Genomic DNA, 25,454 nt, shown 5'->3' on the forward strand with positions numbered 1-25,454 from the left:
TTACTCGGTTTAGAGTTTCACACTCCATTACCACGGACAATGGAACTCAGTTTACCGACTCAGCCTTTAGAAGCTTTATGGAAATTCTCAAAATTAACCACTATTTCATATCGGTAGAACACTCCCAATCCAGTAGACAAGCAGAAGTTGCGAATAAAGTCGTACTAGCCAGGCTGAAATGCCGACTACAAGACGCAAAGAGAGCACGGGCAGACAAGCTTCCTCAAGTCTTGTGGGCATATCGGACAACTCCCCACTCAACAACTGGAAAATTACCTTTCCAACTTGCTACGGCATAGAAGCCATGATTTCTATAGAAGTCATTAAAGAATCTCCTAAAGGATTACTATGTATTCATAACACGTATCGGAAGAAAAGAAGGTAATCCTGAAGATCTATTTGTACTTAAATTTTATTCCAATAATGTAATATATAGATCAGATCTAAATACCTGAATACGCTAGTAAAAATCTTTTTCTCCTTCAATGTTACGAAGGCGCTATGCGTATCTACACCGAGACTAACCTTTGCTGTCAACTCTTTGACCAATGGATATCTGATCTAAATTGAAAACCTCTTTGCAACTTTTTGCACACTATAAAATTCTTCTCCAAGAATTAGGCTCACATACACTTATGTGTGTAGAGGTAAAGGAATAAAACTCTTGTGTTTTATTCTTGTTACTTACCTGTACTCTTGACGTACATATATATAGTATGAGATTTGTTATTGATTTTAAATTTGAATCTCAATTCAAATTTAAATCATATCTTGAAATTCTAAATCTGAATCCTTCAAATTTATGAATCATATCATAACTCAATTTGAAAATAGAATCAGTTAGGATCTCATCCAAATTTAGAAATACAATAACTAATTATTCTCAAATCTCATTTAATATTCTCAATTATCATACTATTATTATATTCTTGGTGCTAGCAAAGAATATAATAATATTCCATTTGAATTAATATAATTATTTATTTGATCAAATCAAAATAATAATTAAATAATTTTATAGCAAAGATTAGAACACTCGTTAGTGTGTGATCCCATAGGTTCAATACTAAGCAGGTAGTGAATTAGTCATACTAAATTTACTAATCAAGGTTGGCGTCTAGCAACACTCCTCAACGACCCAATAGTATGAAGTAATATATTTTTACTAAGAACCTTAGAAGAACAAATTATAATTCCTTCCATCTTTCCAGCTCTTGGTTAACCCTTAGAGTATGGTTTAATTGGCAAACTCTAACTTGTTACCATTATTATAATGAACTGTGAATGACTTAAGAAACTCATTTCTTCATTCATTAAATTCCCTTGACTAAGGTTTTATTCATCTCAGTCATTATAATCATAGAGCTCAAACTCTTTACCGAGAGTTAATGGATTCCTTATTGACTAATCATTAATTCTACAAGTATTTAAATCATACCCAATATCCATTCAACTAGCACCCTAGGGTATTAGCTGTCCGGAATCAAAGTATAACAAATACATTGTTAATTACTATGATAGTCACAGGTCAAAGGAAACTCTATTACTATATTCATCTTGAGAATATCCTATTGACAAATATATGATAATTATAACCATTAGAAATTCTCAGAGCCAATCAGTTCAATGGTCATATCTCTATATGCACCATTTATATATATAATTTAATAAATAAGATCTATTAATCTTCATTCATATATTGATCTTTTCGGATTATTAATATCATTTTTTAATAATCCGATGACCAAGAACAATTTAGATTAGATTATAAAAGATTTATCTCTCAATATTATGATCACTATCACAATGATAAATCTCTAAATTTAATCAAGGACCTTATTATATTAACATTTTAATATAATAACAATATCAAATTATTTGACACATGATTGATTAGATTGTGGTCATACTACTTATTCCCAACATCTCCAAAGGTTAAGTTCTATGACAAAGTAGACAATGTCAGAGAACAAAAAGAAGAACTTGACCTCCTCCCAGCAATCCTAGGACAAGCTCGAATAAAAGAGGAAGCATTAAAGCAAAGAATGACTTTGAAGTACAACAAGAAAGTCATTAAAAGAAGTTTTTCCACAAGCGACCTCATATTAATCCGAAATGACATCGTAGTTTAGAAGTCGGGCGAGAGAAAGCTGGCTACAAACTAGAAAGGACCTTTATAAGGTTGTCAAAGTCTTGGAAAAATGTTACTATATCCGACCTAAAGGGGAACAAGCTCCCAAGGTCGTGGAATGCATGTAACTTAAAGAGGTACTACAGTTAGTAAGCGCACCTTGTTCTCTAGTGTACTCTTTTTTCCAACTTTATGAATTTTTTTTCAAAAAGGGTTTTCTTAAAAGAGTTTTAACAAGGCACCATAGCAAAGGTTAAGGATAAAAAGAAAAATTCTTAATAACAAGCAGACTTATGTAAATCTTTTTTTATTAATGATAATTCATTTTTCACCAACTTTTCCATGCATTAATTTAGGCTTGAAAAATCGCAAAAATCATTGTCTGGCCTAAATAATCGGCAAAATAAAACGAGGTACAAATTAATGAAGAAGTTACGTAAGCAGTTCATGGTTGATTTTAAAAGAGTTTGACCTAAAACAAAATATAAGAGTAACTTGATAGACACAACTACTCAAAGTCGGATTTCAAATAACTAAGGGAAAACAAAATTTACAAGCGAAATATCCAAAAATGGCCAACTTACTTTATCGACGTCTTTTTCAACTTAATAAAAATATTTACCAAGATTTTCAAAGCAGCATCTAAAACTATCAAAATAATTTAAAATTAAAAAAATTCTTATTAACTGTCGTTTAAAAAAGTAGTTTTAACCGTCATTTTTACTGTGTTAAACAAATGATTTTTTTGTTTAAAATTTCACAATAATAAGAAATTATAACCCATAAACAAAAATTACATAATTCATAAATAAAGTATTAAAAATAATATATAACTTTTAGTATTGAAAATAAAAAATAATAACTCGAATACAAATAAAATATCAAATATAACATAATTTTTTAATTCTAAATGTCTTCACTTAGATTGGCTCCAATTTTTAGCAATGTGTCACATTCATCTCATACATAAAACGAGAAATCTTGGAGAAGTTTGTGAAGAAAATCAAAGAAATTTTGAAGAAAGAAGAGAGTAAACATTTTTAAGAAGCCAAAAAAAGAAAAATGAAATAAGTTTGAAGATTTATAAAATAATAGGGGCAAAAAGGCCATTTCAGGCCCCCTTTATAATTACGTGTGCGATTTTCAAGGTAATCGAAAAAATAACATGTGTGATGGCACACAACGTTTGAAATTCTTTTTTGAAAACATGTCGAGTATCCAACCTACCAAAGGCGGTATACCCAACGTGAGAGACTAAATCTACAAATGCTCGAGTCCGACCTTATAAAAGCTCAGCCTCAAACAGGGACATTGTTCATAACCTAACCCAAAATAAAGCCAGGCCCAAAAAGAATAGAAGCCCACGCAAGAGATCATGCCTCCTCTACACCTACCCGACCTCATAGAGGTCGGGCGTGACGACAGTAGTGCAGCCTTACTTATCCAAAAAAAATAACTCCCTCCTTTCTCTCATTCATTTAGAAGAGAAATTTCAACAACTTACCTAAAAAAAAGGAACAATTATCCACCATTTAAGATAGAACTAGTCCAAAAAAGTAGTTATCTTGTCTATTATAAATACACTAACACTTTTAAGAATATTCAAAACTCAATCTAGTAAAAAAATCTGCCTAAAAGTCTTTGCTAACTTAAGATCGAAGTCTCTTACAGGTACCACCCCCACCTCCTCATAAGAAACTCGGACGGCGACACCTCAACACCAACACAAGTCAGATGCTGTTTCAGAAGGATTTTGAACCTCCCGTTCAGGTCCAAATCACCGTTTCAGGTAACTTTCGTAACAAATACTAATTTCAACCTTACATTAGCATTTATTTATAGAAATTGTATGTACAAACCCCATCAAATATTTGCCTAGAAATGATCGATAACTCATCATGTTCAATCTACTTCTAGCATGAGATATATCTTAACCAATAATTGTCATGGCTCCCAATTAGGTTAATAGCATAAAATAGAAAAAAGGAAATTGAAAGAGATCATTCCCATAGCCTAGACTGAAAATAATGTCGACAATGTAAAAGTCTAAGTTAATAATCCACTAACATGTAAAATTCTTTATACCATCACCTCTTGGAAAAACAGTCCAAAAATTTGACTAGAGATGTATACTTATCCTTTCATTAGGAACAAAATAACACAAGAATTATGGCAATTCACAAAGTGCGCCAAGCCGAAAAATCAGCCTATACAGGCGTAAACAGGCCCAGCAAATCAAGATTACAATGCATGCTTCATGTAGCAGAATCACAGAACTTACGTCACCCTTATTATCCTGATTTCGCAATCATGGCCATGAGGGGTTTCAATTAGGGCTATATGTGTATATATATACCTCTGTCATTTCACTCTTAAAAATGTCCACAGGTTTTGATCAACCGTCTTCTACACATAATTAAATATCTGAAAACACCAGCCCAGTAAGTTGGAGCATTAGCAATTACCTTCTTTACGTTTCACCTTTCTTCGTGCTCCCTTAGACTTATTTCGCAGAAAGGTAGCAAGCAGTTCATCTTCTTCCTCTGCATTGAAGGCTGTAGTAGGTTCAGCCAAACTACTAGGTGAAACGGATCGGTCTTCAACAAGATTTGGTGTCGACTGCCCGGTGCAATCAGCTGTGATGGCTGCCTTTTCTGTGCAATGCACTTCAGGAAGCGAAACAGACGCATGTTTTGATTTGGAAGAAGATAAAACAGAAGGTCCTTTAGTCACTTGACTACATTCTTTTGATTTGTTTCCCACAAGGCAATCAAGGGTGATATCTTCGTTGTCATCCTCATCACCAGTCAACCTATTTACATTTTCTGGTTTTCTCAGTAGCCTGTCAGAAGCGGAGTTGTTTTGCACCGTAACCAAATGTTCAACCCCACCAGCACCACACAACTGCGACAAGCCATCTTGCTCAGCAGAGGAGCTTTGATTATCAACCTGCTTAGATACAACATTTGTCGCAAATGCAGAGGCAGCCCCGCCCTTATTTTTGTTGCATTTCAACCCTCTCTTATTTAACTTCATGTGTAGAAAGGAAGAAAGAGTTGTGTTGTCCTCATTTTGACTTCCAGAACACTCAACAACAGTAGACAAGCTTTCAGGTTTCAACATTTTATTCTTTAGTTTGTTCTTTGATGTTTCGGCGCCCTTGATTCTACTTAGTTTCCCACTACAAGCCTGGATCTCAGCATTTTGTTTTGTATTCTCAGCTTCCTTAGCATGAACTGAAGTATTTCTTGAGTTTTTCTTGGACCTTGTTCTTTTGGGAATATTGACATCTCCATTAAAAATCTTGGCCTCATCAATATCCTTTCCATCATTGTGATTTGTTCGTGTCTTTTTTGCAGGTCTTCTGGACCTGAATTTCTTGTGTTCATTGCTGCAACCATGAACCGGAATTATTAGAAAATAAAAAGCATTCCTAAAACGATATTCAGTCTAACAATTTACAGCAGCATAAATAATAATTCCAAAGAAGATGGCAACATATCTTTTATTTGTCAATAAACAAGGAGTTTATCAAAGGGAGATTAGGCAGTACCTTGACTTCCTCTTTCTCTTCCTAGGGAGATTCTCATCATCAGCATCACAAGGAAGAGGAGATAATGTAGGTAAGGGAAGGAAATCATTCAGTGTAAGGTTTGGGCGTTCAGATTCTCGATCAACAAAGTTACCAGCAATCAAAGACTTTTGCTTCTTTCTTGCTTCTTGAAGCAAATAAGCTTGATCAGGAAATAACACCTTAAATCTCCTGGTCAATGAAAAAAATAGGAGTAAGACACCATAATCTTAATATTTTAAAGAAATATTTTTCACCGCCCTAATTACTCCTAAGCTCATACTTCCGGCATTGAGAATCAGTACGAGGGGGCATATCTTCAGCAACCTTAGACCAGCAGAATCCATGCTTAGCAATTGCAGCTTGCAATCTTGAATCCTCTTCGTCAGTCCATCCACCCCATTTCAAAGAAGGGTTCAAACTATTGACGTATCTGCAATAAGAATGCCCAAAAACTTTATCAGTAACCAATATCATAAAACATCTCTATTATCAATTTTTAAAACCTTTTGCATTACCTGTCCCTACATTGACATTGGGTCCGACCAGGAACAAACCTAGCTATTTGATTCCATTTCCGACCAAAAAGCATGACTGCCACTGTCAAGCGCTTGTCCTCCTCTTGAGTATAACTCCCTTTTCTCTCGGGAAAAAGTGATTTCTTCCATCTGCATCGATTATAATTTATTTTCATTAACAGACAAAATATAGCAGCTAAGAAAAAAGTTATCCTATTTAATACACTCAAAATCCATGCCAATTTATTTAACCAACCTTTTCATATACAAGAACCAATTTTTGTTGCAATGAATGTTTTAATTTTAGGGACAGGGTATCAGAAAATTGTTTTGATTTTGGATAATTTGTTCACAATCTTATATAAAACGTAATTAGAAGAAATAGCTGACCAACCTATTTGAGCATTGGGTTCCTGTCCGCCTTTCTAAAACAGAAGCCACAGCTTGCCAATTACTCTCTCCATAAATAGCTACAGCAGAACAGAGTTGAGCATCTTCTTCTTTAGTCCATTCCCTATTTAGCATCGAAGGATTCAAGCTCCTTTGAAATCGAGCCAAGCATTGAAATGGAGTCCTGTTCGTGCCCAATGATTTGGAAATATCGAACCAGTTCCTAATTCCCATCTGTTGGACAAGAAGCAAAAGCAACCTATCCTCTCCACTAGTCCATGGTCCATGGTTGATCAAGGGATCTTCACAATTCAACCACCTGTCGACAGTACACTACTAAATTAGTGGAACTTATGATGGGATCCGCCAATTCATATACATAGACATCTTTTTATATTCTATATGTTCCAGATTCGAGATCACTAGATGAGTAAAACAGAAATCTGTGATGGCAATCATCACAGACAAATTAATCACCACCATGTTAAAAAATCATTTCATGTACGGTCCCACCTGCAAGATCAATGTTGCTCTCGAACTCATGAAATCCAAAAAAGTGGGTAAACTGATGGTGATCGTCATAGATCTCTGCAGTATTCTTCATGAAAAGGCAATGAACATGAAACAACAGTCAAAGAACTATGCGGCAGAGACGGAGCACATGATACACAGTGCAATGAATCAACAAAAAACATGTCTACATGGTATAAAAAGAGAAAGTTTATCTTTCCCTGAAATGCACTGAACTGGATATTTAGTACCCAAACCTGAATTAACCAGTAAATTATAGGAAATAAAATCATTTTATTATAAATACAACATTTTTCTGTTTGAAACTGCCATATCATGAGGCCTTCCTACTCCCCACACCCCAAGGGCCCCAGCTTTTTTGGAATAAGAAGTGATCAGCCATATATGGCTGCCAAATCATTATCATTATATAATATTGTAATGCATCAAATTAATATTGCAGAAGGTTGAGTTCAATCCACAGTTTCCCAATTACAAGCAAAATCCTCCTAATTCTCCTCAACAAACATGACATGAAGTGAGCATAGCACAGTAAGAGAAACATAACACACAGCTCAATTGTAAATCTTTTACATATTTTAACACATAAAAGTAGAAGCTCGCCAAATAGGAAATACATACCTTGATTCACATTCAGCACCAGTACGGCCAGGAACATGAGTAGAAGCTAACTTATCCCAATTAACATCAGGTAAATATTTTTTCATAATTTCGGGTGTAATATCAACTTGGTTAGTATATTCCATTATGCTATCCATGTAATTTCCATCTCCATGTGGAACTTCAGAACTGTAAAGGGTGTACATCAAGGATAAAAGGAAATCAAAACACGATAGGCTGAAATGAAACACTAATATATAGAAAACCCAATATTGTTGTTACCTCATTGCTATTACCAACGATTCTTGGAATTGTTGCTTAATTCCCTTCATAAGATTTTCCTTTTCCTCATTTGACCATTTTTTTCGATCCAATGAACGCGGAAATCTTTCTAAAACCATCTTATAATTAGCAACATGACGATTCTCTGGTGGGCCAAAACACATTGGAGATTTTCTTTTACTATCACTCTACATCAAAGAAAAAAGAAAATTAAACCAAAAGGGTTTTCGATGTCTATCATAAACAATATAAGAATCACAAAAGCTATGCTAAAATCCCACCCAGTAAATTGAAACTGGCAAAATTCCAAATGTTCCATACTCGTTAAATGATTATTTTAGATTAAGAACTAAGAAAGATTGTTAACCAATAGATTCAATCTCCACGAACAGATACTCCAATAAAATACTAGAATCAGATAACAAGAACAGTAAATTTTCCAAAAATAATACAAAAAAACTGTAAAAGAAGAAAAATCCTTCCTCTGCATTCCAATTTGATACTAATCCGTTTAAATCCATACCTGCATTAACTTGATAATGGTATCTATTGAAATATATAACAACTGAAGTTCTTGTAATTTTACGGAAACAAATGTTTCAAAGATAGGAAAACCATAAATAACATCCAGTGATCTACCCCTACGATGAAGCAATGAAGGTACAAGAATATGTGACCAAAGACAGAATTTATCAGTGAAATTAATAACTCAAGACTTTAGAATTTAGATAATTATATATTACAAACCAACCTTTTGTGCTGATATTAACAGGACACGAGGATCCTTTTTTAGCGATAAAGCACTCCCTGTTCTTCTTATGCATGAAGCTTGGAAGTCCTTAAGGATTTTAACATTGTTCCTAAGTTGCTTGTTTTCCTCAATTTTTGCTTCAATCTCAATCATCTTGCTTCTAATAAACTTCTGAAGAGACCTATTCTTCTTAAGGGCATCAAAAAGAGCCTGCGCTAACGGTGGGAAACTTGATCTTCTCCGTGGCAACCTGGATACAGTGCTGGCATCTGGATTAAAACTCTCAGCAAGATCAGAGTGCTGCATTTCAGTATTTCCAGTCATGAAATCTGTGGAATTAGTACGATCATGATAAACAGGACATGTTTCACCACCTTCAACAATTACGGAAGATGTTGAACCATTAGCAATATCTCTCTCAGGGCCTGGACTTGTGGCCTGATCTCCCTCAGTCATTGTACCTAAACCTCCTAGAGGATCCAATATTCATCAAAAGGATAAGCTCGTGTTAAACAAAAATAAATAAATAAAATATAATAACAATATGAAGCAAGGCCAAACGGAGAATTCAGAGGCATCCTTAAAAAGCACATACACCAGAACCAAGTAAAACTAAGAGCTTGATTGACAACAAATAATTAAGCTGTCTTGAACTTGGAATAAGTTAAACCAAACACATGCTTAAGTCACAAAGATGAATATAACGTCATAAAGAAAAAACCCAAAGACATGTGATTAAGAAAAACAATCAATTAGTGCACCAAAACAATAAATATTCAGAATTACCGAAACAAAAATTTCCAACACGAGAAAAGGTGCCCTACTCATATCGTAGTCGGCAAACCGTTTGAAAATGGCGCGAACGGTCTCGACATCGTCGTCATCATCATCATCGAATACGTCCACCGGTGGCGGCGAAGGCGATGGAGGAGGAAGAGTCGCCAGAGGCTTGTAGAGATTCTGCAATCTCTGGAGATACTCAATATCTTCGTTGGACTCGTAGCCGCCGGAGTCGACAGCGTCGATGGATACGACGGCATCGCCGGTGGCCAACAGTGGGTCGTTGCGCAGCTCGTCGTCGGAGTCCGTTCGAACCACGAGGTCAGTGGACGCGGCGGCAGGAGGAGCTGTGGAGACACCGCTGCGCACGTCGTCGTCGAAATCCACTTGAAGGACGGGGTCGGGAGGCGCGGTGGAGTCAGCGCCGCCGCTCATATCGAAGGCCCTAGAGAGCGCCGCCAAGTCCTCCTTGAGGCCTTCGTCGTCGCTTTCGTCGTCATCGGTGCTTGAGAGACTGTCTTGGTCAGCGCGGGGAGCCATTGAAATCGGAAGGTTGGGGAAGTTAGGGTTTTGAAATTTCACAGAGAGAGAATGAAGGAGTGAATGAGAGACCTCGGAGAATAGTTATGGTGCAGAATTTTTTGAGTTTGTAGCGTTTTGTAGTAGCAACGCGAAATTGGAGGGAGCTTAAGACGACGGCGTTTTTGGTCTGTTCTTTCTTCTTCTGAGTCGTTGCTTTGCCGACTCTGTTTCCGTTTCTTTCTGTCTTTTTGGGCTGCTTCTAATGTTTTTCATTATGGGCCCAACCGAAAACGAAATTAAAAAAAAATAAATAAACAAACACCTGAATCCACTTGAAATCCCTTAGCAGTTAGCACTTAGCACAGATAAAATATTTTAGTAATTAATTTATATTTATATTTGGGAGTATAAATTAATTATTACTATTTGACTTTAATATTTTGTTTTTCAGTTTTTGTGAAATTGTTTTACATTTTAAAATTATAGTAATATTTGAGTATTTTAAACTAATCTAACTCAATTTTAATAATTCAATCTAATAGTATTAAATCTGAACTAATTTGATAGATTGACTTTAACCGAAAATTATAAGAATATAGTTTTATAATTAATCAAAATACAAAAATATAAATATCAATGAGACATACTTCTTTCGTATACAAAAATTTATTTTTATTTATTTATATTTATATTTATATATTTATGAACCATTAAATATTCAAAATTCTTTGTTATCATCAATAGTCAGTAATTAGTTTTTTAAAAAATTATGTCCTAGTCATCTATAATCCTTACTAACAAAAGAATGTCCATAAAAGTTTAAGCTATTCAATTTCTATATAAGTGAACAAACTAGGAATAAACTTTTATTTATAATTTTCAAATATTTAAATTAAATTGTTTAACTAACCTAAGTTTTTTATTTTATTTTATGGATATCTAATTATCTACTTATTTTACTTTGAAATAACTATATTTTTTACTTTTAGATATTAATGTACTTAAATATAAAATAAATGTAAATTCAATAATTTTTTAATGTACCGAATATCTAAAAATTTATAGCGAATAACATGTTATATTACAAAAATAGATAGTTTTCAAATATTTCATGGTTTTAAATTAGGGTTTACTGGTTTAGAATGGTATTATGTTAAGGGTTTGTTTGGATAAGCTGATATGAAAAGATCTTTTTTTTTTAAATTTTATAAAAAAGTAAAAGTAATTTTATATTTGAATATCTTAAACAAAAAAATTTTTATTTATTAATTATATTTGGGTATAACAATATAAAAATACTTTTGTTTATTTATTACATGAAAAACATCTTTTTTTAAAATTTTTTTTTTAAAAAAAAATATATAAGTTACATATTCTCAAAAAAGATATTTTTCTGATTTTTCTAATACTTTTATTTTTATTATTAGAAATTTGCTAAATACACTAAAAAATTAAAAAAAAATCTTTTTTCATTAAAAAAAGATTTTTTTTATCAAAATAATAACGTCCAAACAACTACTAAAATGATCAATTTAAAAAAATAAAATATTTAATTTGGCAAAAATTAAATGCACTCCATGGCAACCAATGAACCAATCACTACGCTCCTTATTGGACTGTGTAGAATCATTCTGTGACAGGCACGTGATCGACAACTTTACGCAAAGCATAGGTTTTCTCCTCGTTTTGCCTCCTTCAAATTTTGCCACTTGCTTATCTTCCCGCCATTTTCTGCTTCCTTATTAATACTCCAAAAAATGGGGCGAACAATTGAAGAATTGGTTTTCAGAAGAAAAGAAAAACCCCAAAACCCAGAATCGGATTGCAAAAAATGGGTATCAAGGATCTCCTGAAATTTATGAAGCCTTACATCGAACCTATCCACATAAAAAAGTACGCTGGCAAACGAGTAAGAAACTAAGAATCAGACCTCATTTTCATTTAAAGTTTCAATTTTTCATTTGAAAAATGATTTGGGGTGTGCTCATTTTCTTTGTTTCATCTCATTTTGCAGGTGGGTATCGATGCATACTCATGGCTTCACAAGGGTGGTGAGTAGTAAATAGTAAAACTATTTTTGTTTTTGGGGCAGTTTAGATTGATGCATTGTGTAGTTAGTGTACACTGTAACTAATCGTTAAGATGTTGAAGTTTGCATGTTTTTTTTTTTTTTTTTTGGTTTTTCAGCTTATTCATGTAGTATGGAGCTTTGTCTAGATTCTGATAGTGAAAAGAAATTGCGGTACATTGAGTACTTTATGCATCGAGTGAACCTTCTTCGCTACTACAAAATAACACCGGTTGTTGTCTTTGATGGTGGCAATGTTCCTTGCAAAGCAGCAACTGAGCAAGAGAGGCATAAGTATGGTTTTCAAGTTTTGAAATTGATAAAGTGCATATCTAGTTTCCATAGTGTGTAATGTCTATGTGTTTTTTTTTTTCTTGTGATTCAGAAAAAGAAGTGCTAATCGTGAATTGGCAATGGCCAAGCTCAAAGAAGGAAATGTTATTGCAGCTTCAGAACTCTTCCAGGTACAACACTTTTTTCTTTTCTGTCTCCCTTTATTTTTGGGTAGTTTTCTTGTTCCATGTTGTCTATGTTAGTCCCATGAAGGAAACATTGAATAGTTTTAACTTGGTTTTCTGTTGTAGAGAGCAGTTAACATTACTCCCCTGATGGCATATAAATTAATTCAGGTATGTTGTAAACATATCCTTTTATACATACTTTTGACTGATACCATGGAGAATACTTCCGCCTAAGGTTATCGAGCTCTCAATAACTCGTAAACCCTTCAAAGCAAGTTTACAATTTTACAGGAGTTTATGAGTTGAGCTTTATGATTTAAGTTCACCTATATTTGTGTAAGTTCTACGAGTTTAGGTGAAAATTCGAGTTTCATTACCTTGCTTTCACCTCTTTTTTCTTTTTTTGAGAAATACCAATTCCTAATCACTTTGCAGACTCTGAGATCAGAGAGCATTGAGTTTGTTGTAGCTCCATATGAAGCAGATGCTCAGTTAGCATACATGTCCAATCTTGAAGTAGAAAAGGGTGGAATTGCTGCAGTGATCACAGAAGATAGTGATTTGATAGCTTATGGTTGTCCAGCTGTAAGAACTTCTTCAAATCTATGATGCTGTGCGTCAGGTTTTTATTGCATTTTTCTAATGTATTGATGTCAATTATTGCTGCTTCATTGTTAAACTTAATCGAAGTCTGAAAGTTTTGGATTTGTTATTTGGTATGATTTTGAAACAGATTATTTTTAAGATGGACCGTGATGGGAATGGCGAAAGAATTGAGATAGAGAAGGTTTTTTGTGCCAAGTCCAGTAGACCTTCATTTCGGAATTTTGACATGAAACTCTTCACAGGTAAACTTTGTGAATTGCAATGATGCATCTGCATAAATGTGCAAATTTCTTGGTAGTAACCAACAAAAAAAGAAGGGAAAAAAAAAGACAAAACCCTGCAAAATCATTTACAACTTAAAGTATGCACTTGTAGTATCTTGGCATGAGATGAAAGGTTGACAAGGGATTTTTATTGTCTTTCCAGGTATGTGTGTCTTAGCTGGCTGTGATTTTCTTCCATCTGTTCCTGGAATTGGTATTGCTCGAGCTCATGCCTTAGTGTCCAAGTATAAGAACCTAGATCGTGTAAGTATCTTCATATCGGATAATAAGAACATGTGCTAATTGGAGTATATCTGAACAAAATATGGAAGATATATTTTAGGCTCTTTTCTTCTCAATTGCATTGTTCAGTTGGAATGAATTCGTTATGATTTAGATTTTGACCTGTTCAGCATAAGGATTTATCATTTTCTATTTATACTAAGTCTGAACTTTGAATGCCAAATACCTATGATGATAAACTCAGAATTTAAGGGAAAGAGTCTTCACATAAATTCTATTTACTTGCAATATTGATGTTTTTGGAAATAAGATACAGATATATTTATCACATAAAATTTTCAACATGAATCACTAAGGTTAACATTATAAGCACTCAGCACTTAGTATGAAGTTACATTTTCAATAAAAAGTTTTCTTTCCCCTGGAGAAACTAATTCATATTTAGTTAGTTCTGCACTTCTTCTGTATGGTACAACCTATATCGTGCCTTACCTATGAACATGAAAAATTAGACTATGTGCCATGAGGAAATTTTGTTAAGAGAGAAATTACACTTAGGCCAATACTATCTTGATCTCTAACTTGATCAATGACTTTATCATCTTTTCAAGTTTCTAGTTAATTATCATTATGACAAGCTATTACTAATTTACCACTACAAAATAAGTAGTAGCAAACAATTGTTTTTTAGCCAAGAACTTCAATTTTTCTAGGATGTCTACTTTTAACTTCTATCTCAATAGGGGATGGAGCCATAAAATACAAGATTTTACAAATTTGGAATATTTTCTCATTTTGAATGTTAATAACAGCAATATATGCATTTTGTTGTAATACTTTAACAGAGGCAACTGGCAATTATGCTGTTCTTGTTCATATTCAGTTTGTTCTGACTATTAAATAAGATTTTTTTTAACAGGTTTTGTCAGTTCTTAAGTTTGAGAAGGGTGATCAAATGCCTGAAGATTATGCAAAATCCTTCAAAGAGGCAATTGCAGTCTTTCAGCATGCTCGAATGTAAGTACTTAAAAAAATAGTTCTTGTTTCTTTTAAAGAGCATAGATTATTATATCATCAATGACTATGTTTCCTTATGAAATTAATGTGTAGATATGATGCCAATGCTAAAGAGCTTAAGCACATGAAGCCTCTTCCCCAAGGTTTTCTTGAATCACTCGATGGAACCCTTGATTTCTTGGGACCGTATCCTTTAATTAGTCTTATGTTGTTTCAACAATCTCGAACTCACTAGCATGTAGCATCTGTTTCCAGCCTTTATAAACTGTGTTTTGGCAACAATTTCTGATGCTATAGTTTTACATTATCTTCCAATTAGATGCTTGAGTTTGCATGACTTTTGAAACAGTAGATGGTTGAATTAAACACTTTCTCTAATGTAGCAAAACATGATATTTATATAAAACTATATTATAAATCAAAGTCTCTTGACTATTGGTCATGCCTTTAATAATGCACTTTGCACTTTGCACTTTTGATAGGGATATTTGATCAATGTCAATCTACACGTGCTTGTTGAACATATTTTCCTTGACTAAATCCATTGCCATGTAGAGAAATTCCATCAACTATAGTCACGGCAATAGCTGAAGGAGACTTAAACCCATCAACTAAGGAAGCCTTTGATAAGTCTGAAAGTCCTGGACTTTCTCTTAACCGTATTGCAGTCAAAAGCATTGGTCAAATAAAGAAAGTTGAGGTTCCAAAACAACTTGCCAAGGAAAACTGCTTCTCAATCTTTGTCTCCCAAAACACCACTGAAAATAATACAGGCAAGTCATGTAAATTAGAGAATCATGTGGTCATAAATTAGAAATTAATTACTCTTGACAAACTATTTTTTGGTAGTTACATTGTAGACTATATATAATTTGTTATGTTTACACTAACTTCATATCTTGCATCATGACTATAAGGGAGAGTAGTATTATATTTTATAAATATAGGATGATTATCAAGTGTTATAAAATTTTAATCTTGGGGTGATTAATATCGGTTAATCTCAAAGGAGGTAACTGATTTTTGCTATCTATTAGAATGTAATAAACATTTTCTTCATCTGCATTCTGCAGTGACAAGAGAAGACTTGATCTCAGATAAAGAAAGACATTCAGTTGAAGAATTGGCACTTGAGAAACTAATCAAGCCACTGGAAACAAATGAAACAATTGAAAAGACCATTATATTTGATGACACTCCTTTGAAGGTTCCTAACAACAACCCATTCAAGATAATGAAAACTGAGGAAACATCTTTTTCTGTTCAGACAGATAATAAAACCACATTTGAAAAGGTTTCTATTGCAAGCAATGAGGAATACATTGACTTGTGCACACCCCCAGATAGTTTTGAAGAAGAAAAGGAGTCTCAGAATCTCTCAAGAAAAAGGAAATTTCAGAACATTTGCTCAGATGAACCGGTCTCAAGAGTGACTCAAGAAGAATTAGATTCAGATGTTATTTGCTTGAATGTGGAATCACAAGGGAGTGTGAATTCTAAGACAAGCATGAAAAATGTTTCAGGATCAAAAGGAAGATGTGGAAGTGAAAAACAATCAAAGAGAGGCAAGTTCAAGCAGGCTTTGACCGGCAATAGAACTATTTTGAGTTTCTTTTCTAGAGTGTAATCATAAAATTTCTATGGCCATGAATGTTTTGTAATCAATTTAGAATATAATTCCCCATTTAAATTATAAACATCTAGCTCTTTATAAAATAGATTCGTCACAAAGGGGTAGGTGAAAATTAGAAAAGATTTTGTTGGAAGACTTATAGTATTAACTCTTAAATCTTTCATTGCTCTGATTAAATCACGAGGTTTTAGTAATAAAATTTAGATTATAGTAATTTTATTTAGACGTGGTTAAGTATTAGACAAAATTTTGGTAACAAGATATAGATACTAGAGGTTTCATTTAGGGCATTCAACATGTTTAAGTCAAAAGAAGACAATTTTTTCATTTGCATACTTGAAAATATAGTTAGAAAAGAAAAGATGAACGAATTCATAGATTTTTAGGCATATTTTCTGTGCCTCATTTAAAACATAAGGTAGAGAGTGACATAAAAGAAACATTTTATTTGCATATACTCAAGTCACATACATATATAATTAAAAACCTCATAGGCAAACCACATAAGAAGTTAGGAACAAGATACTCTATAGAAGCTTAATTGGTGAATCAAGAAGCATTGTTGCCAAGCTCTTCATTAGTTCTTAGTCTTCCTAGTAAGGAGTTGCTTGAACCAATATGCTGACATCTTAGGGTATCTCTTAAGGGTCTTGAAATCAACATACACAATTCCAAACCTTGATGTGTACCCTAATCTCCATTCAAAGTTATCAAGCAATGACCATGCAAAATATCCAACTACATTTGCTCCAGCATCCACTGCTTTCTTTAGTTGAGTTAGATAATCTTTGTAAAAATTTATTCTTGTGGTGTCATGTAAGCCCTTTGGTAGAGTCCAACTTCCCGGATCATCCATTCCTACAAATCATAAACTAGGTTAGATATCATGTTGAATAGGTACATACATATTGCTAGAATCTCTATTTAACTCTTAAAATCTTTTAATATTACGATTTTAAATGAGTGCATCAATTTTTCAAAATATGTGCTAGATTTAACGATTTTACAATTTAAATCTTGTTACAATTTTATATTTTATATACTTAATATACTTTTTCGATTTCACGTAAAATCTTTATTTTCTTTGTACAAGTACAACACTAGTACTAAAGAAAATACCATAAATATATTTTACAATAAAATCTTGATTGCATAGTATGGCGGACGAAGAAAATGACAAATTCGTCCTTAACCGTTAAACAGCTAAATGCGTAATCCTCCTATTAGTATTATGTATATTAAGATCAATTTGTTATCATTTTTGAATAATAAATGACAATTTTTCATCTTTAGATATCGAGGAACGATGGTGTCTTCGATCCTCTCTTGTTTGTCAGAGAGGAAATTAGGATTTTAATCAAAAGATTAGAAACAAAACCACAAAGTAGTAGGCTTATGGTGTTTACCATTTTCAGATAAGATGACAGTTGGGTTTCCATAACGCTCCTTGATGTATATTAGTGCCTTGTACAATCCCCATGGAACATTGTAAAGCCAATATGAATATGCCTTCGGACCAATAGGTTTCCCATTTTTAGCATAAACAAATGCTACATTCCAATCTTGTTGGTAGCCTGGAACTTTTGGTGGTTTTGATAGGTGGGGTGCAGCCATGTAGTAAGTAGTATACTGGTTAATGCCAACAAAATCCATGGAACCCTTCACAATCTTAACTTCTTCCACACTGAACTTTGGGAGTCTGTTCCCAACAATGTTTTGCATGGTTTTTGGATACTCTCCATATACAATGGGATGAATGAACCTGTATGTGAATTTCAACATTTATTAAATATGTGACAGTCTATAATTTCTAGTCATAAATTGACACAAAAACTAAGAATTTTTTGATATATAATGTAAAATAGATTTACACGTGTATCTAATTACATAGTACGTAACACTATGTTAGCAAAATACCTAGTTAGGGGTGGCAAACGGGCCTAAACCCGTCGGGCCGCCCCGCGTAACCCATCAAAAAAGACGGGCCGGGCTGGAAAATTGGGACTGTTAAATAGCAAAAGCCCGCCTAACCCGCACCGCTTAAACCGCGGGCTTTGGCGGGGCGGGGCGGGCTTCCCCGCCGGACTTAATGTTTTTTTAGTGAGGGGGTATTTTTACAATTTTTTGGCCAAAACCTAACTTCTCCCAACCTAAGTTACAAGAGTATGAAGATAAAAATTGAGTGGTTTAGATTATGTTTATATTACTTTGGAGACAATATTTATAATTATGTTTTAAATTATGTTTATTTTGCTTTAGAGAGAATATTTATAGTTTTGTTTTGGATGAAAACTTGGTTTATAATTATGTTTATTAGATATTTATAATTACAAAGATTTTATTGTTTATGAATATAAAAAATATAATTTTTTATGTCTTTAGAAATTATAATAGTTAAAAGTAAAAAATACAAGAGATTTTTTTATATCTTTATATATATTATTTAATAGTTAAAAGTAAAAAAAAAAAAAGGATATTTGGCGGGTTTAGCCCGCCGGCCCGCCAGCCCGCCATTAGGCGGGGCGGGCTGATATTTTGGGACCGCCTCACTAGGCAAGGCGGGGCGGGCCAACCCGCCAAATGGCGGGCTTCTGGCTGGACGAGGCGGGCTTCCCGCTTGCCACCCCTATACCTAGCTTATATATGGATGGCGTGAATGGTCATCCCAAAGAATGGATGTGGATGAATGATTATGTAAAACATATTACACTATCATGAGTGCATTAAAATTAAACTTTTTTCAAAATAGGACAAGAGAAACATGATATGGGAAAGACTTTTAACCAATTTCTGTATCTACCTATGAACTTTACTTGAACATACTTAGGTGATGATTTAACGTGAATATGAAAAAGATTCTAAATTAATAATTATACCATCCAACATGAAAGTCTCTTGCTCTTTGAGCAGCATAGTTGTCAGCCTTGGATCTTGTAAGAGGCTCATACCACACAAAGTCCAAGAGAATTCCAATCCTACCCTTTTGAGTTTCCTGAAACAAAAAAGCACATTCATCCATCACATAAGAACTTCATAGCAATTCAAATCAAAGAAAAGAAAGAAAGAAAGAAAGAAATTGTTATCACTTGGTATTTGGTTCTGTATCTTTGAACAGCAGTTGCATGTGCCAAAATCAAATTGTGTGCAGCAATGTAAGGCTCAGTGCCTGAGTTTCCAACAGTGCAATTCCCATATTCCTTTGAGCACCTTCCAGGGGCAAAGAAGCCATTGTCATAGCCAAGAGCAGCTACCACTCTTGGTTCATTGAATGTCATCCAGTTCTTCACTCTGTCCCCAAATGTCTTGAAACAGAATTCTGCATAATCTGCAAAATCATTCCTGTGCCAAATTTTATACATTCATAAGTAACCAGTACCATCAAATTGTTGCTTAAGAAAAAAAAAGTGTGCTACTTACACTACTTGGTGGCTCAATAATCCATTATATCTCAATTCAAGAGCTTGAGGAAGGTCATAATGGTAGAGATTTGCATATGGAGTAATGCCTGCAAAGGTTAAAGACTTAAAATATTATTTATGGTGGCTTCACCTTACCAATTTAATTACACCTCATTTAAGTAAGGGTTTATCATTTAGATTAGAGTATCAATAACTTGTTTTGAATTGACACAAATATATTATGTACATAGACATAGATATTTTACCTTTTTCAAGTAAGGAATTGATCAACCTATTGTAATAATCTACCCCTTTCCAATTTACTTCGCCTGTTCCATCTGCACAATTATAATTCGTTAATTATAGACTTCATCAGCTTTCTTTTTTCCTGTTCTTATACTAGTTTTCATCAAATATGGAAATATAACAAATTATTACTTGGGAAGATTCTTGACCACGAGATTGAGAATCGGTAGGCATCGAAGTTCAATTTTTGCATGAGATCCACATCCTCCTGTCATATTAAATACACTTGAGTTGAGTAATATATATATATATATGAATTGTTTGGATGAAATTTTACGAAATTGTTTTTAAATAAATTTAAAAAAAATTAAAAAAATAAAGATAATTTTATGTTTAAATATTTTATATAAAAATATTTTTTTATTTAATAATTATATTTAGGTACAATAATATAAATATATTTTTTGTTTATTTATAATGTTAAAAATATCTTTTTTAAAATAAAAAAATCTTTAAAAGAAATATAAATTATAACTTTTAATTTTTTATTTTTTTAATATTTTTATTTTTATTATTAAAATTTTTTTAAACACACTAAAAAATAAAAAATATATTTTTTATTAAATTTTTTTAATAACTTAACAGTACCCAAATAAATTCATAGCATGCACAAATTTCTCCTTTTTTAACTAGATTTTGGTATTAAAAATAATTAATAAAAAATGAGAAGAGATAAAATCAATTTATTTTTTATAGCATAAAAATATAAAAAAATATAGATAAAAATTAAATAGTACAAAATATCTTCAATGTCACGGCTTTGGACACTAAAATTTACCGTGAAATATATAGCACATGTATATTATACTGTTTCTAATTATCTATTGAAAAACATTTAACAAAAAAATTGATATTTTAAGATAAACTATTCAACTCTAATATCAAGATAATGATATTTTTTTTTTCAAAAAGTACCTTGAATGTAGTTGAAATAATTAAATATTATGTTAATTACATCATTTCATATAATTTTAAGTGTTACCAGGATTTATTTAATACTTCACTCGGCATGTGTATTTTTTGTTTTTTGTAAGATGGAAGTATTATTTTAAAAACATACAAATAGCTTTTGGGCCTACTGAATTTAATGCATACACTATCAAATATTGGAGTAGTGTTATAAAATTTATTGAAATGTATTGATACTTGGTTCATTCTTCATTCAATTATTGGCACTTACTTTGTAGCGATGGTACTGATCCACCGAAACTTCTGCAGTTCCATTACCGGCGACAATCCCTGTTTCCAATTTAAAAAACAATGTGAGCTTATGAATTTCATTTCATTAAGATAAATTCTTATATATACTAAAGAAGAAGAGTAATTCTTATTTTTAAAATATAAAATAAATAAATAGTTATCAAGTAACATAAAATAAGAAATTTATAATATAAAAATATAATTTCTCGATAATTAAATACAGATTAAATTCTTTTAAAATAAAAAATTGATAGATAAGAAAATTAGTATTAGTTATTTTTAAATTAAAAATAAAATTTATAAAGAACAAAAATTAAAATAATTTTTCATTTTATCAATTTCTCAATTTTTTACTTTATAAAATATTTTTTCTTAAATACATGGGGCCAATAATTAAAGCAATAACGTGCCAACTTATTTTCAGGATAAGTGCAATGTTGGAGATTCGTGGAAGAAGAAAAGAAAAATAATGGAGATTTTATTAGATTGGGTGATTACATTCTTTCTTGTAAGATTGGGTGATTACATTCATTCCCAATTAAATGACTGGATTATGTTACACGTCATTATTAATTTGATAAGGCACCAATATCCATACCCACATAAGAATGATGAATTAATATGTATTTCTTTTAATGAAATCGAGGTGATGTGATGTTCTTACAATATTCGTGTTTTACTGATTTTAATTATTAATGTTAATTATAAAATATATATTAATTACAATTAATGATTAAAATCATTAAAATATTTAAAAAGTTTTATTGTTTAATATCTATATATTTTTTAAAAAGAAAAAAAAGGACTTTTCTCAGTTCTCACATACATTTTCAAACTAATTAAAGATATTTGAAAGGGAAAGGTATTCTAAAATATTTTAAGTAACATGCAAATCATGTTAAAAGCGGACAGTGATTGGACACTAGTTAAGTATAATTTGAAAATTATAATAAGGTTTTAGCAGTACATGACAAAAACTTTTGACAGAATTTCAATGTTAAAATAATATATGTATATAAAATATCAGCTATAAATATAAAAATATATATTAAATGGATTTAGTAACTGATTTTTTTATAGATATATTATTTTTTAAAAACAATAAGACAATATATTAACTTTTAGCCTATGAATAAGAAGTAGTAATATAATCCTCACTACTTTATATCATTAAACTTTTCTGATTGCATTACTCAAGACAACAGTTACAAGAATTTGGTAAAGAGAATTCTTGCTAAACTAACATCACTATTCTGTCCATTCAGCAGAATATAAAGCACATAAGTAATAGAATAATATAGTGATGAGAGTAATAATTTGAATTAATTTACCTGGTTTAGTGATAAAAACATCCCAAATGCTGGGGCCACGACCATCTTTGTCGGCCATACCTTCAACTTGGTAAGCAGAAGTTGCTGTTCCAAACACAAAGCCCTTTGGGAACACTTGTCTGCTCAAACCCCCCGTGTCAAAATGCACCCCATCAAGATCCCCTGCACCCGCGCCACACTGGATTATTGTTGACCCAACTATTACAACCACCAAAGTTGTAAGCAACAGTGGTGGAGATGGTTTTGGAGCCACCATGTTTGGAGGAGAGTGTGAAGAATAGTGTGTTTTTGTGTTTTCTGGTTCATATGAGTGGGGTTTATTTATAGGCCATATTCGTTGAAAAATGGGGGTTTAGTTTCTCCAGCTAAGAAGAAAATATTAATTAATTGAAATTGTAGATATCAATCTTTCTTCGCATGCCACCATATCGCAATCAGAGTGTGGACCATACGTGGCCATGCGTTTTTTTTTTCCACTTTTTTTTTGGTGGTACTAATCCTTTATCCGCTTTTTATTTTTAATATGGTGGGAGATATGGGGTGATACAGCATTATGGAGAATAGAGGTGCTTTCCCTGCGTATGGTACCAGGAAACTGAAATAGGACCGAGCGATTTAGAACAAAGAATTCGGACGGTCCGATTAGAGGAGATCTAAAAAAAATATTTTTTTAATAAAATTCGGAGGGTCCGATTTGATTTTTAAAAAAAAAAAAAAAACCTAAAAACGGAGGGTCCGTTTTCATTAAAAGGAAAAATAAAAAAAAAACAAAAATTGAAAACGCATGGTCCGTTTTCAGTTCAAAAAAAAAAAAAACAAAAGGTGTAAACGGACGGTCCGATTTGATTTTAAATAAAAAAGAAAAAAACAAAAACTAATTGGACGGTCCGATTTGTGGTCAATGAATTTTTTAACAAAGAATTCGGACGGTCCGATTTCTCTCTGTCCCACATCTGTGTCTAACACCTATATACACCATAACCAAACACAACCCACACACTCCTCCAATATCAAAAAAAATTAGCCTCGTTTATCTCCTTTAATTTTTCCTTTAAAAAAAAAAAGCTCTGTAATCTCCTTTTTCTTTTGTTTTTTAACTATATTTTCTAGTTTAATAAGTTAAGGAATAATTCGTTATAAACTCAAATTTTATTTAAAAGTTTGTTGATAGTTATTGAGTTAAGATTTAAACTTCTAGCATTTATTTAAACGAATAAATAAATTGATAATTTGAAGTTAAATTTTGGAATTTTATTAGTTGTTTGCTTCAAACTCTTCTAAAATAAAAAAAAAATTAGTAAAATAAACAAAAAAATTTAATTATTTTTAAATTAAAATAATAGAATTTACACACGATAAAAATTACAAATTTAATTATAATTAACTTCTTATTTTATTATTTTATAATTTTATTTACTTTAGAAGATTTTTTCTAATTCCTTATATTTACAGAATAGGTAACTAAAAAAATATTACTGAAGAAATTATTATAAAATGTATAAATAATAAATATGTTTTCAAAAAATATAAAAATATGATAAGAATAATAAAATATCATTCATTCTATAGAAGTGCTAAATAATTTTTGTATTTAGTAAATAATTTGTGATCTAATATAAAAGATACATGTTTCAAATGTTTGTAATACGAAAAATTTAATTATTATTTAATAGTTATTAGTTTATAATTAAATATCAGAATGTTCAATTTAATTTTGTGTATTTTGATTTTGTTTGTTTAGTTATTAAATTAAGCTTGATGTTGGTGGGTTTAGAATTTTTTTTATTTTGAACTAAAAAAAATTATAAATGCCTCCTAAATTATTGTAGTCACCATAGAGTAATTAAAACTTAGAACAGTGTCAAAATACTTTTTGATTTCATGATAAAACTATGCTATGGACAAATGAGATTGAATAAATTCCTCTCTTATTGTATTAGGAAATTGGGTATAGAAGATTGAGTACTTTTTTTCGATTCAATTTTTAAACTATGGTGTGGACAAATTAGGTTAATTGAGTCTATTTTTTGTTACATCAAAAAATTAGATAAAAATAAAATAAAATGAATCTCTTTATATTTAATTTCAACTTATTTTTATTCAATTTCAATAATGTATTTTTGTTTATCCCTTTTTTTATATTACTAAATTTTTGTGAAAACATTTAGATAATTATATAGAAATGTAGAATATACGTACAAAAAATAGAAATAAAATGTGATCTTTATAACTGTTTATCGTTTTTTTAAATTATTTTACATAAAATCATTAAATTTAAAAAATAAAAATGCCTAATTTCTCTAATCACACTCATAGAAATCTAAATCCTAAAGTTTTTGAATATATATAATATCCAGCTATTCTTATCAATTTTATTTTAAAAAAGTGGTTATTTATCAATAAATTTTTTTATCAGCAAAATTGATAGTTTAGTCATATAGAATTTGATCCTCTAAATTTTAGATTTTATTTTAAAAGATAAAGTATAATTTTTTACTATTTATTTTATAAATAAAAAAACTATTCAAAAATAAAAAATTATATTTTATTTTCTAAAATAAAAATTCAAAATTTTAAAAATTCAAATTCTACCCTTACATATTTGAATCTTCCGAAGTCATTAGAACATGCAATTAATTAGGCAAAGGAAGATTTTCTATCGCATAGAACAATAAATAAATCTTTTGGGTGATCCTAAATTTAAAATTAGGTGATACTCTATATTACTCATAATATTTGTGTAATTTTTTTTATGCATTTTCTTAGAAAAGAGGATTATGATTTGAAAATAAACTTCTTGATTAAATATTGGTTTAAAATAGTTAGACATTCGAACTTTTTCTATCTAGTAA

At 31.6% G+C, this 25,454-nt stretch overlaps 3 protein-coding genes across 5 annotated transcripts; 1 reads left to right on the top strand and 2 right to left on the bottom strand.

Moving 5' to 3' along the window:
- Positions 1 to 3,970: 3,970 nt before the first annotated feature.
- Positions 3,971 to 10,287, bottom strand: LOC130982877 (uncharacterized). Of its 3 annotated transcripts, XM_057907006.1 has the most exons (10): positions 9,599 to 10,287; positions 9,149 to 9,244; positions 8,775 to 9,043; positions 8,024 to 8,211; positions 7,763 to 7,930; positions 6,615 to 6,929; positions 6,221 to 6,370; positions 5,986 to 6,135; positions 5,685 to 5,894; positions 3,971 to 5,522 (listed from the first exon to the last, which is right to left on the bottom strand). In XM_057907006.1, exons 1-10 carry the CDS (start codon positions 10,092 to 10,094, stop codon positions 4,586 to 4,588), a joined length of 2,979 nt encoding a protein of 992 aa, XP_057762989.1. In that variant the 5' UTR covers positions 10,095 to 10,287; the 3' UTR covers positions 3,971 to 4,585. The 3 variants fall into 3 exon arrangements, with proteins under 3 accessions (XP_057762989.1, XP_057762988.1, XP_057762990.1); XM_057907005.1 differs by having other exon boundaries at positions 8,775 to 9,244; XM_057907007.1 differs by having other exon boundaries at positions 3,973 to 5,522; positions 8,775 to 9,244; positions 9,561 to 9,801.
- Positions 10,288 to 11,902: 1,615 nt separating this feature from the next.
- On the top strand, positions 11,903 to 16,433 carry LOC130982159 (exonuclease 1). The gene is made up of 12 exons (XM_057906035.1): positions 11,903 to 11,985; positions 12,091 to 12,127; positions 12,264 to 12,438; positions 12,530 to 12,608; positions 12,729 to 12,773; positions 13,041 to 13,190; positions 13,339 to 13,453; positions 13,638 to 13,738; positions 14,637 to 14,734; positions 14,828 to 14,920; positions 15,290 to 15,507; positions 15,808 to 16,433. Exons 1-12 carry the CDS (start codon positions 11,908 to 11,910, stop codon positions 16,359 to 16,361), a joined length of 1,743 nt encoding a protein of 580 aa, XP_057762018.1. The 5' UTR covers positions 11,903 to 11,907; the 3' UTR covers positions 16,362 to 16,433.
- Positions 16,434 to 16,715: 282 nt separating this feature from the next.
- LOC130982160 (beta-glucosidase 44-like) lies at positions 16,716 to 22,914 on the bottom strand. Its single transcript, XM_057906036.1, has 9 exons — positions 22,603 to 22,914; positions 21,252 to 21,310; positions 20,204 to 20,279; positions 20,032 to 20,103; positions 19,785 to 19,872; positions 19,454 to 19,706; positions 19,244 to 19,359; positions 17,774 to 18,129; positions 16,716 to 17,225 (listed from the first exon to the last, which is right to left on the bottom strand). Exons 1-9 carry the CDS (start codon positions 22,856 to 22,858, stop codon positions 16,945 to 16,947), a joined length of 1,557 nt encoding a protein of 518 aa, XP_057762019.1. The 5' UTR covers positions 22,859 to 22,914; the 3' UTR covers positions 16,716 to 16,944.
- Between the last annotated feature and the right edge of the window lie 2,540 nt (positions 22,915 to 25,454).

Source organism: Arachis stenosperma, chromosome 5 (genome assembly GCF_014773155.1).
Source record: "Arachis stenosperma cultivar V10309 chromosome 5, arast.V10309.gnm1.PFL2, whole genome shotgun sequence".
NCBI classification, from domain to species: domain Eukaryota; kingdom Viridiplantae; phylum Streptophyta; class Magnoliopsida; order Fabales; family Fabaceae; genus Arachis; species Arachis stenosperma.

Bases quoted from the DNA above. Each gene is read 5' to 3' on its own strand.
- LOC130982877 (XM_057907005.1), bottom strand. From the start codon at position 10,094: ATGGCTCCCCGCGCTGACCAAGACAGTCTCTCAAGCACCGATGACGAC. The intron at 6,930-7,762 runs GTATGTATTTCC...TACTGTCGACAG, and splicing joins GGTGCTGAATGTGAATCAAG to GTGGTTGAATTGTGAAGATC. The intron at 6,371-6,614 runs GTTGGTCAGCTA...TAATCGATGCAG, and splicing joins GGAACCCAATGCTCAAATAG to ATGGAAGAAATCACTTTTTC.
- LOC130982159 (XM_057906035.1), top strand. From the start codon at position 11,908: ATGGGTATCAAGGATCTCCTGAAATTTATGAAGCCTTACATCGAACCT. The intron at 12,609-12,728 runs GTACAACACTTT...TTTCTGTTGTAG, and splicing joins CAGCTTCAGAACTCTTCCAG to AGAGCAGTTAACATTACTCC. The intron at 12,774-13,040 runs GTATGTTGTAAA...ATCACTTTGCAG, and splicing joins TGGCATATAAATTAATTCAG to ACTCTGAGATCAGAGAGCAT.
- LOC130982160 (XM_057906036.1), bottom strand. From the start codon at position 22,858: ATGGTGGCTCCAAAACCATCTCCACCACTGTTGCTTACAACTTTGGTG. The intron at 19,707-19,784 runs GTAAGTAGCACA...AATTTGGCACAG, and splicing joins TTATTGAGCCACCAAGTAGT to GAATGATTTTGCAGATTATG. The intron at 19,360-19,453 runs GTGATAACAATT...TTTTTGTTTCAG, and splicing joins GATACAGAACCAAATACCAA to GAAACTCAAAAGGGTAGGAT.